Here is a 10,984-nt window from a genome sequence, read left to right as displayed (position 1 = left end):
TGAGCACAAGGGTAGATATCCATTGAAGTAAGCCTCTTAGTTTAACTAACAAATCTGAAACCAACTAGTTGGTGAATTGATGTACAGGACCGCATTCTCAATAAACAAGAAGTCGCTCGAACTAACATTCTAGGGAAGCAACTACAAATTTAAAAAGTGCAAATGTATCTCCTAGTGTTAAAAGCATTTTCGATGAACAACAGAAGGTCCACTCTCGTCGTAATCAGCCTTAGTTATGTGCTGGTTTTGAGGGAAAACAACTTTGGCAAGTATAGCACCACCAATCCATGCTGAATATGAAGTCAAGTTCTCTGGCATATATTCTGGAGCCTGTATGAATATCAGAAAAAGGAAATTTAGTAACTACAAAAGCAAGTGCAAACTTTCTGAACTTAACCGGAGCATTAATAAGAGAAACACGTATGCCATTACACATCGAACAAAAGAAACAGTTATTCCTTCCAATGATCTGCTCTCCGATTTTTAAAGTAAATGTAAGGAAAATGGTAGCTTATGATTCATAAACATAACAGTTTTTAATTACAGAAGCAAAGAGGTCGTTCCTGATTCAGTTCAACTCCATTAAAAGGAACTTGAACAAAGGCTAAGGAAACATCCCGCTAAAGATCATGTTAATCTTACACTACCTTCTCTTGTGTTCCTAAGCGCGCGATATTTTACTTAGCACCCTCTCTTCGGGGTTGTGGACGGTGGGGAGGTGTGGGTGGGTGTGTGTGTGTGGGGGGGGGGGGGGGGGAATGGGCGGAGTCAATAAATGAGCGGGTCATTGTTCAAAAGTTACTTGGGCTAAAATGGGCTAACAAACAGGTCATAACCCGACTCGCCTAATTCTTAATAAGTTTAAATTTCTTTGTTTTTTATAATTATTTAAGTACCTAGCAGTTTTGTTTATATATTACGGCTATATATAACATAACAACAAACAAAAAACATATATCTTTTTAAAAATATTTTAACAAGATTTCTGATGTGCCAATTTGGGCTATATATCAGCCCAATTTTTAGATGGGCTGGATTGGAAGGGTCAAAATAGGCAGGTCATGGACAGGTTACGCGGATCACGTTTTCATGGGCTAATTTTGCCACCCCGAATCCTCTCTATTGGAACTTGTGGGAACAGATATAACCTTGTTTCAAACCTCAAGAAGCTCTAGTTTAAAACCTGGGTCACCACTAACCATGACAAAGTAAACAGAAGATAAAACTACCTGATATCCATCTTTTCCATCTAATTTAAGAATTTTATCTACAAACACCAACTACCATCCTTTTTCATATAATCAACTATGGACTGTCTTGGAGTCCCGCAAGTTCAAACTTGAATCCACTTTGGCCCCTGAAGTTAGCTAAAATGGCGAAGGCTGAGGGACTTGTGTCTTAGGTTGTCATTAAAAAAAATTGAATCCATTTCCCTCTCTTAGTTGGAGATTTTGCAATGCCTTAGGCTGACAATCCTAAGTTTGCCATAATGGACTGCTTTTATGATGGAAACATAAAAGCGGTATCATATAACAAGGGGAACAAATAAGACTGATCATTGCCAAGAGGCAAAAAGAACCTAAGTTGTCAACCAAGTATTAACAAGAAAGATACCTTTACTAGCGAGGGACGAACTGCTGATGAGCAAAATGTAGCTTCTCTTTGGAACCGTTCCTCAAATCCTACAACAAAAAGCAACACAAAGGTTAGCAGTTATAACGGCAGTTTCCTGCAATATAAGGAAATAGCAGAGCTTCTTTCAGACAAAGCTTCTTTACTCCTAATGGATTCTTTACATTCATTACCCAACATAAAAGATAAGAGAAATACCTAATCACATCATTATACGAACTTTTTACCTTCATTTGCAATATATGTTAGCCCATGTAGTGATGGCGAAGAGAAACAAATTCTATTTCTCTTCAATGTGATACTCCATAGTCCATACTGATCTGTCTGCCTACCTCAAGTTATTATTATTGTTGTCGTCGTTATTGAGTTTTGTCAATACCAACTCTTTTTAATTTGTCAATCATCATGGTGTCTGGACAACCTTGCGGATTCCTCGACTGACCTAACAAGCAGTCTTTCACAGACCAAAACCATAAGTGTCGATGCAAACCTAGCCGGCAAGGCTGAAGCACAAAGGTTCGCACTGGGTGTTGGAGCTGGGATTAAAACCAGGACATTATAATACCAATACCAAGTTATTACTCCTGTGCCTCAATTACTAAACCATCCCTTTGGGGACTTACTAATGCTAACTCATCAATAAGCCATCCTGCTTGTCGTTTGGGTCATTTAATGTGCAAGCTATAAATTTAAACCATTTGGTAGATAGTAAGATCTGTCAGCCGATAGCATTTCTTTCTATATCCCCAAACCAAAACAAGCATAGAAAGAAATGCTATTGGGGTGATCTTCATAAAAGAAAGCTAGGGCATCTATGAAATTTGAGGATGACTATCCCTATACTACGACTGGCAAAGGATTAAGTACGGAAAAGAAAAGGAAGCCAACCTCAAATGTATCCAGTACATAAATATTGAAAGCTTGCAAAACAAACTACCAATAACAGAACATAAAAAGGAATATTAATTCCAGCGAGAAAAGGACTATTTGTCATAGAAACGGCATCTCGAATACATCCAATAAAATTGAACTATTTGAGATCAAACCAACAAAACAAGGAAAAACTAAAAAGTTTACAAAAAGACATGATTAAATACAGGAAAATATGAGCATTCGTCATTCACATTCAACTAAACAAAGAGATGAAGCCTGACCTTTTATTGTAGTAGTGCCACCACAAAGTACTGTGTTCTCTAGCAGCTGGCGGTGATTTTCAGATGACACAGACGAAATACTATGAACAAGCTGCTCAACTATTCCATGAGTATCATTACCCAATATAGATGGTTGAAACAATGCCTCTCCAACAGTGTACATTTCTTTTCCAATTGTGATTACCTGACATACAAAAAATGAAAAATGAGATCAATTAGGACATCAACAGTTCTACATGCAAGATAAGGATGACAGAACGACAACAAACGAAGGCCAGAGAGAAAAAGTTTCATCAAAACCAGTAAATTGGACACACAATGATCCTAAAATACAACTTCCTTATAGCCTGTTTGGCCAAGATTCTGTGAAACCAAAAATACTTATTTTTTTCAAGAACTGTTTATTTCAGAAAGTTGAAGTGTTTGGCCAAGCTTTTATGGAAAATGTAAGTGTTTTAGATAGTAGCAGAAGTTGTTTTTCATAAGCTAAAGAAAGTAGCTTTTCCCTAGAAGCATTGGATCATTTAGCACAAAGTACTGCTCCAATATTGATAAAAGTGATTTTCAAATAAGCACAGAAGGAGAGTTCAATGGTAAGTTTAATGTACTAGCTTGTTCTAACAAAGCAACACTAAAAGAGACCCTCTACACCACAATGTCCTTTAGAGAAAGTGAATGAACGATTTCTTTCAGCTGTTTGACAACAAAAAACTTATATTTACCTTAAGAAACTTGAAGAAGTTCTAGAAATTAGAGATGTATAATACAATGAACTGGTTTTCTATCAACTTAGTATAATGGTGCTTTATAAGATGAAAAGTCGTGCACAGAAACCTGGCCATCAGGCAGAGTATATTCATTTTCCTCGCATGATTGTTGAATCTTTTCATAGGCAATATCATCATCAGCACAGCATGCATGTAGCTCTTTCAATTTTTCAACGTCAGAAATATTGAGTTTCACCGTTGGATTTGATTTACTAAGCTCATCTGCTAGCAGCTTTGTCAAATCCAAGCCCCCAATTTCCAACCTTCTTGATGCTATGTGATGAACAGCACCCTCGATAACAGGTGCAATATCTAAAAGGTCATAAAAAAGACAGCATGAAGAACTGTGAGAAATCAACACCGATAGACGGAAAAAAAAAACATTCGTTATAGCAAATAAGCAAAAGTCAGTTCTCACAGTTCCTTGATCTGAGGCAAGAGAAGAAAACCTCATTATTTAGCTCATTCCATATGAATAGAGACTACGAGTTTTTGTTCTTTCTGTCAGTTTATTTGCATGAGGTAACATAAACCTTATACAATTTAAGTATCAGAAGGGTACCAACCCTTTTTGAAACTTGTGGTAGCGATGAGTGATAACGATATTCCTCCTACTGCTCAAATTTTCTCAAAAGCAAAATTGAGTTACTATGAGCTCTCATATTACGATACTTTTTGAACTCAAATGACATGCACTGTAAAAGCAAGGTTGGAGGGGCCCATTTGTACAGGAAAAAAAATCCATAAATCAGCATTAACTGTAATCGGTACAGCTCAAAAAGGGTCAACTTAAATACACAAGGAATAGGCAGAATTTGGAGAGGCATATCAACCCCAGCCACCATAGGCTGGATTATTACCCTGACCGTTTGCGCGAAACTAATAAAACCAACAGTATTACTAAGTTTTCCAACCAATGCTCAATAATAACCACATTCTCAAGCCTTTTAAGTCTTTTCTCACTTATACTTTGCAACTTGAAGGAAATAGCAACAAAAGTAAGAAGACAACATTTATTTATTTTTCATGACAAGGGAACACGCAGCCGTTACCGTTTGGGTGCACGCACAAGGTAAACCCCGCTCCTGTGCAATAGCCTGCAAACCACACAAGAGAGATAACCCGCTCTAGGCAAGCCCTGTGCGACGAGCTCGACCCAGAAGGCAAATCCCCTGTTGTCGTAGGCAAGGGGTTTCGAACCTGAGACCTCCATTATGGAAGCCCCATGCTCAACCAACTGAGCCACCTTTACGGGTAAAGTAAGAAGACAATATTGCTACATACTGACTACATAAAATAGGCCAATCAGATAACGGAAAACTAAGTGACAGTACCACAAAGAATCTTCAAATACACGGATATTTAAGAATGATAAGTGTTAAGGTAATGCAGATACCAATTTTCCCATGACCAACATCAACAGTGCAGCCAGATATGCGTCCAACAGCATAAAGCGACAATACTGCCTGCTCAGAGGCATAAAAGCCCGAGATGTTAAATGTTTCAAACATCAATTGCACCAATTGTTCCCTAATAGCCTGTTAACAAAAAGGCAGTGATATATATTAAATTACATTTCCTTACCAATACACACAGTAAAGACATAAACTTGACGTCGCAGTTGAAAACAATAAACCAAATCTAGCATCCAGCTAATTACTAATCCCTGAGGATCCTGTTTACGCTTCATTACTAGATATGCTGAATTACAGGAAACAATGCCACCAGAAAATGTTTTCCAATTTTTCCATATTCGTTTGGTCAAAATTTTTGGAAAACATTTCTCAAGTAAAACAAGTTTCTTAAAGTGAAAATGATTTTCCTAGTGGAAGTAGGGAAAACAAGTTCCACAAGTGGCATTCCCATTGATTGTGTCCTCCCCACCCTCATCTTCATCCCCACCCCATTGCCCCTATCCCTACCACCCCACACAGCCACACTGCTACCCCCACCTTCCATAGTATTTGTCTAGATTATACACAAATGCTTTTAGGATAATACTTTTTGCTTACTAAAGAACACAAGAAAATAAGTAAGAAATACACTTATTTTCCTAGCAAACATTTCCCAATAAAACATCTTCCTTCACCGAACACACCCCAAAGATTGTGTGTTGTAACTAGGATTTTGAACTTGTCTCAGTTACTATTCACTAGCAAAGGAGCTTAGAGCTGGCATTACAGCTCATCCAAAATGCAATTTTTCAAGTCATTTTCTTGTCATGTGCATTGCTAACTAAAGTAGTTTTTACTATAGCAACTGAACTCCTTCCTAGCAGTTGTATACTCAAAAACCATTCACTAATTTCTAGAGAAAAAACTGGTAATAGCCCCCCAAAAATAAATAAATTACAGAAACTCCAAAAGAATTTTAAAAAAAATTCGACATCTCACCTTGGGAGTGCAGAGTGGGTCAGTGAACAAAATTTGACCTTCATTTCCAATTTCCCAACCAAGACCAGAATAAAGAACATGGTGCAACAAGTCCTCCATGGCATCCCAATCTTTAATAAAACCTCTCTCAATGGGATCCACAGTCACTTCTTCCTCCTCAACCATGGAACCTTCATCATCTTCAGGAATTCGTTTCATTTGTGTTGGTATTACCTAAAACATATATTCCGAAAGTAATTAAAAAAACAATAACTACATTATTGTATTGCTCCCTCCAACCCATAATAGTTGTCACATTCGCTTCTCGAAAGTCAATTTAACTAATCTTTGAAGCTTATATTGATTAGATTAATTTAATATTTTAAAAGTAAAACTTAGATACTCAAAAACTATAAGAAAAGTACTACTCCCTCCGGATCAAAAAAAGAGTCCACTTAGCCTGTTTTTCTTGGATCAAAAAAGAAGTCCACTTAGCAAATCAAGAAAGAATTAACCTTGTTTTTCCATATTTGCCCCTATTAAGTGTTATATGATCAAATCCCAATGCCTATTTAATTAGGGATAGTTTAGTCAAATTACCTACTTTTGTCTAGGAGTTAGTATTTTCTTAAGGGGTGTGCAAATGGCTAAGTGGACTTTTTTTGATCCGGAGGGAGTATAAGTTGCAATTTTTCTCATATCAATATGGTGAAAAAATATTTCTCAAAATATTGATCAAAGTTTATATAGTTTGACCCGAGAAGCAAAATGTGACAAATATTTTGGGACGGAGGGAGTACCATTTTCAAAACCCAAAAATTCACACAAATAGGGGTGAAACAGCAAGTAAATAGCAAAAAGTTCCAAACTTGAAGCTTTATTCTTGTACTTTCGTACCATATATTACCAAAGCAAAAGAAGAGTAACAAATACAGAATTACAACCCTAAACCCCAAAAGTTCACACAAATTGGGGTAAAATAGCAAAAAGCTCCAATCTTGAAGCTCTATTTCTTATGGGTTTTTCTTATACTTTGGTACCATAATACAACAACAACAACAACATACCCAAAGATAATCCCACTAGGTGGGGTTTGAGGAGGGTAGAGTGTACGCAGACCTTACCCCTACCTTTTGACGGGTAGAGAGGTCGTTTCCGATGGACCCCCGGCTCAAGGAGAGATGAAAAAGCATCAGTAATAATAAGAATAATAAGCGTAATAGCTTAAGAGAATAGGACAACGTAGTAAAAAAGAACAAGCAACCCAAAGCAGTATAGCAAGGCATGGCAAACTACTATCAAAGACAAGGACCTACAAGAGTAATACTACGACTACCAGTATGCAAGGATTTTAGTACCATAATACCTAAGCAAAAAAAAAAAAAAAAAAAAGAATAACAAATACAGAATTACAATCTAACAACCCCAAATATTCACACAAATTGGGGTAAAATAACAGAAAGTTCTAATCTTGAACCTCTTTCTTCCAGGTTTTACTTATATATTTGAAGAATTAGCACCAGAGATTACCAAAGTTAAAAAAAAAAAAAAAAAAAAAAAGTACTAAATGAAACCTTATCACCATTCTAAAACCCCAAAAGTCCACACAAATTGGAGTAAAATAACAAGAAAACAGTAGAAAGTTCCAATCTTGAAGCTCTTTTTTTGTGGAGTTTTTCTTATACTTTTTAAGAACTAGCACCAGAAATTACTAAAATAACAAAATAATACAAATTGAAACCTTACTACCATTCTAAAACCCCAAAATAATTCACACAAAATTGGGGTAAAATAACAAGTAAATAGCATAAAGTTCCAGTCTTGAAGCTCTTTTCTTATACTTTTAAAGAATTAGAATAGTACAAATAAAAACCTTACTACCATTCTAAAACTCTAAGATTTCACACAAATTAGGGGCAAAATAACAAGAAAACAGTACAAAAATCCAATCTTGAAGCTCTTTTGTTTGTGGGGTTTCTTTTTTTTTTTTCAGTTAATTTAAAAGTAAATAAATAAATTTACCATAGAAGGAGTTTGATCTGGAATAGCAAAACCAGCTTTGAGTAATTTAGAACCAACGTCCACTACTACTGCCTCCATTCTCAATAAATTTCTCTATCACTCTGACTAGTAAACAAAAAGGTGAAGGAAAAAAAGGGTTATTTGTTAAAGTGTGTGTATGGGAGAGCAGTGACTATATATTTGCCTGAAATTGAATTTTCCTTATATTCCCACCTCTTTTCTTTTTATTTTTTTCCCCTTTTCATCTTCTTTACTCTTAAATTATTGGTTTTTATTTTATTTTTTGTCCCCAAGAACTTTTATCTTTTTTTTTTTTTTTTTTAGACACTTTTGGTCTTCTGGCTACTAATTTTTTTTGTTTGATACTCCTTCCATCTCGAATTATTTGTCGTGTTTAATAGTTATCTTAAATTATTAGTCATTTTAGAAGTTAATACACAATTAGTTGTTTTTTTCATGTTTTACTCTTAATAAAATTTTATCATTAATAGAAAGGGTGAAAATCATTTACACCCCCTAACTTTACTTTAAAAATTAAACTCCCTCTCAACTTTGAACAATAGTCATTCTTCTCCTTTTATTCTAATTGAGTTTTATAAATTCCTATTTTACCCTTACATTATCAACTTTTGTCTTCTTTTTTTTTTTTACTTTCTAAAATCAAAATATTCTTCATTTTTTTTAATCTATGTAACAAATTTCCTATAAAAAAAAATTATCTTCTGGGTGAAAAAAAGTGGGAAATATTAATTGAGTATATAAGTTAATAATGTTTTATAATGAAATAAATTAGGAGAATAAAAAATATAAATTTATTAATAACAATTAAAACTCTAGTATCTATTTATACTACTGAAAATAACAGCTAATAATAGCTTTATAAATATATTTTAATGCAACTAATACAAAAAAAAAAAATACAATAGAGACAAATTCTTAAAAATTGTTATTTATATTGTAAATGAATTTTAAATTGTAATTTAGGAAATATTCCATTAATTACAACCAAAACTTGTTTATTTTAATGGACTGTAGGGAATAAGAGAGACATTAAATTTAATTATACATAGACATGCTTGTACACACGTATATTTAATGCATATGTAGAAATAATTTATAAATATTACTACTATACTTTGGTAATAAAATTTCCAATTCAAAAAAAAAATTGACATAACAATTATAAAAAATAGCATTAGATTTCGTGACAAATTCATAAAAATATTATTCCACTTAATATGTTGATGAACTTAAATAATTTATAAATACCTAAGTTAAAAAAATAAATGTTACCTATAATATAAAAATGTATTATATAAATGGAGGATTGAAAATAACAAGGACAAAATAGACATTGCATAGGATAAAGGGGGGAGAATGACTATTGTTCAAAGTTGAGGGGGGTGTTTGATTTTTAAAGCAAAGTTGGGGGGTGAAAATGATTGTTGACACCCGATTTTGTCCCGCCCTTTTCCAAAATATTTATTTGCGAATAGTTATGTATACTTTACCACAATTATTTGCTTTCTATTAATATGGTCGTTTTCCACTGTCCAACTATAGTCATCACCTATTATCGTTATTATTATTTTATTATTATTATTAATATTATGACCATTATTATTATTATTATTATTATTTCTTATTTTTATTTTTATTTTTTATTTTTATTAACGTTATATTTATTATTATTATTATTATTATTATTATTATTATGCTTGCAAGCACTTAATGTTATAATTCCGATATTATTATAATCGCCGTCTTAATATTAAACAATAGCACTTATTTACTTTTAAACTTTCAAATATTATCGCGCAACTATTATGATATCGTATAGTTTTCATTGCCATGTAGCCACTAGTAATTATACTTTGCGGTGCATAATTTATTCACTTAAGCATATAATAATGTATGATTTATTAAAAGATGATGAATCATTAGAAAAAAAAAGGCAGCCCATTTTTAGGACCCGATTTGTATGAAGACCAGTCCAAGAGGAACTCACGTTAGCCCAAGGGAGAGCCCAAATCTATCTAGGCCCATTCATCAAATTATCCTAATAGCTTACACTATCAGCAGCCCATCTGATCTGAGAGTCAAAACGCAACGTTAGGGTTCGCTGGCCATCCAAACGGCGTCCTTGCACCGTGTTCTTCTTCCACACAAAATTGATCCCTCTTTAGCCATATCAGAAGAGTGCGTGCCTATTTCGGGAAAGTTCTGTTCTCATATCAGAAAGATGCAGGATTACACGCTGCTTTCGACTTGATTTTTTTGGCTTTTTTCCATTTTTTTACAACTGGTCTCCCTTCATCCTCTAGAGCAATCTGACCTGCGAATCCGTCCAAAAATCCCAACGTCTGAATTTGACCAAGTTCAAATGTGAAACCCAAAAATCCCGCCCAAAGGGTGATTCCAAGAACCCTAATTCGTATCTATAAATACTAAGGTTTAGAACCCTAGAGAGGTTGTTGGAACCGCCCCCATATACCTCGGAAAACTGTTTCTTTAGCCACCCTCTTTACCTCTGAAGTTCTTTAGCCTCACAGCAACTAGCCAATATTTTCTCCATTCTGTCCGCCTCATTTCTAAATCAAGGATTCGAGTAGATCTTGACACCGGCTCAGTTCACTGCACACGAGGAAGGTCGGTGCAATCCCTCGCTTCCTCTCTTTTAGTTCGATTTGATTTTTTTTTATGTGTTCGTGATTCTTCGTTTGAGAGTGAAAAATGCTTTTAGTTTATTATGTGATTTTCTCACTTTGTATTGTTTGTCCTGTCTTATTTTCGTTTTTCTTTGCTTTGGTAGTTTGTTTAAATTCCAGTTCTCATTCCGATTTAGTCTTTAGTCTCCATTTTGGGTTCTGTTATTATCCACTTTGTGTGGTACTCATAATCTTCATTTTCCAATCTTCGAATTTAAATTACAGCACATGTAGTTAAGGTTTAGTTCGTTTTATTTCGGCATGAGTTAGACGATTCGATTTCGAGTTTGTCTTAGCCTTATTGTGGATATGGTATGTGTGCAAGGTCC

The 10,984-nt window shown here is 34.5% G+C and overlaps 1 protein-coding gene across 1 annotated transcript; it reads right to left on the bottom strand.

The window, feature by feature from the left end:
* LOC132059086 (actin-related protein 7-like) lies at window positions 1-8,103 on the bottom strand. The gene is made up of 7 exons (XM_059451573.1): window positions 7,948-8,103; window positions 5,947-6,159; window positions 4,950-5,091; window positions 3,621-3,865; window positions 2,787-2,970; window positions 1,615-1,682; window positions 1-330 (listed from the first exon to the last, which is right to left on the bottom strand). Exons 1-7 carry the CDS (start codon window positions 8,023-8,025, stop codon window positions 178-180), a joined length of 1,083 nt encoding a protein of 360 aa, XP_059307556.1. The 5' UTR covers window positions 8,026-8,103; the 3' UTR covers window positions 1-177.
* Window positions 8,104-10,984: the final 2,881 nt, after the last annotated feature.

The sequence above is a fragment of the Lycium ferocissimum genome, chromosome 6 (genome assembly GCF_029784015.1).
Source record: "Lycium ferocissimum isolate CSIRO_LF1 chromosome 6, AGI_CSIRO_Lferr_CH_V1, whole genome shotgun sequence".
NCBI lineage: Eukaryota > Viridiplantae > Streptophyta > Magnoliopsida > Solanales > Solanaceae > Lycium > Lycium ferocissimum.
This window is presented reverse-complemented; position numbering and strand designations above follow the sequence as displayed.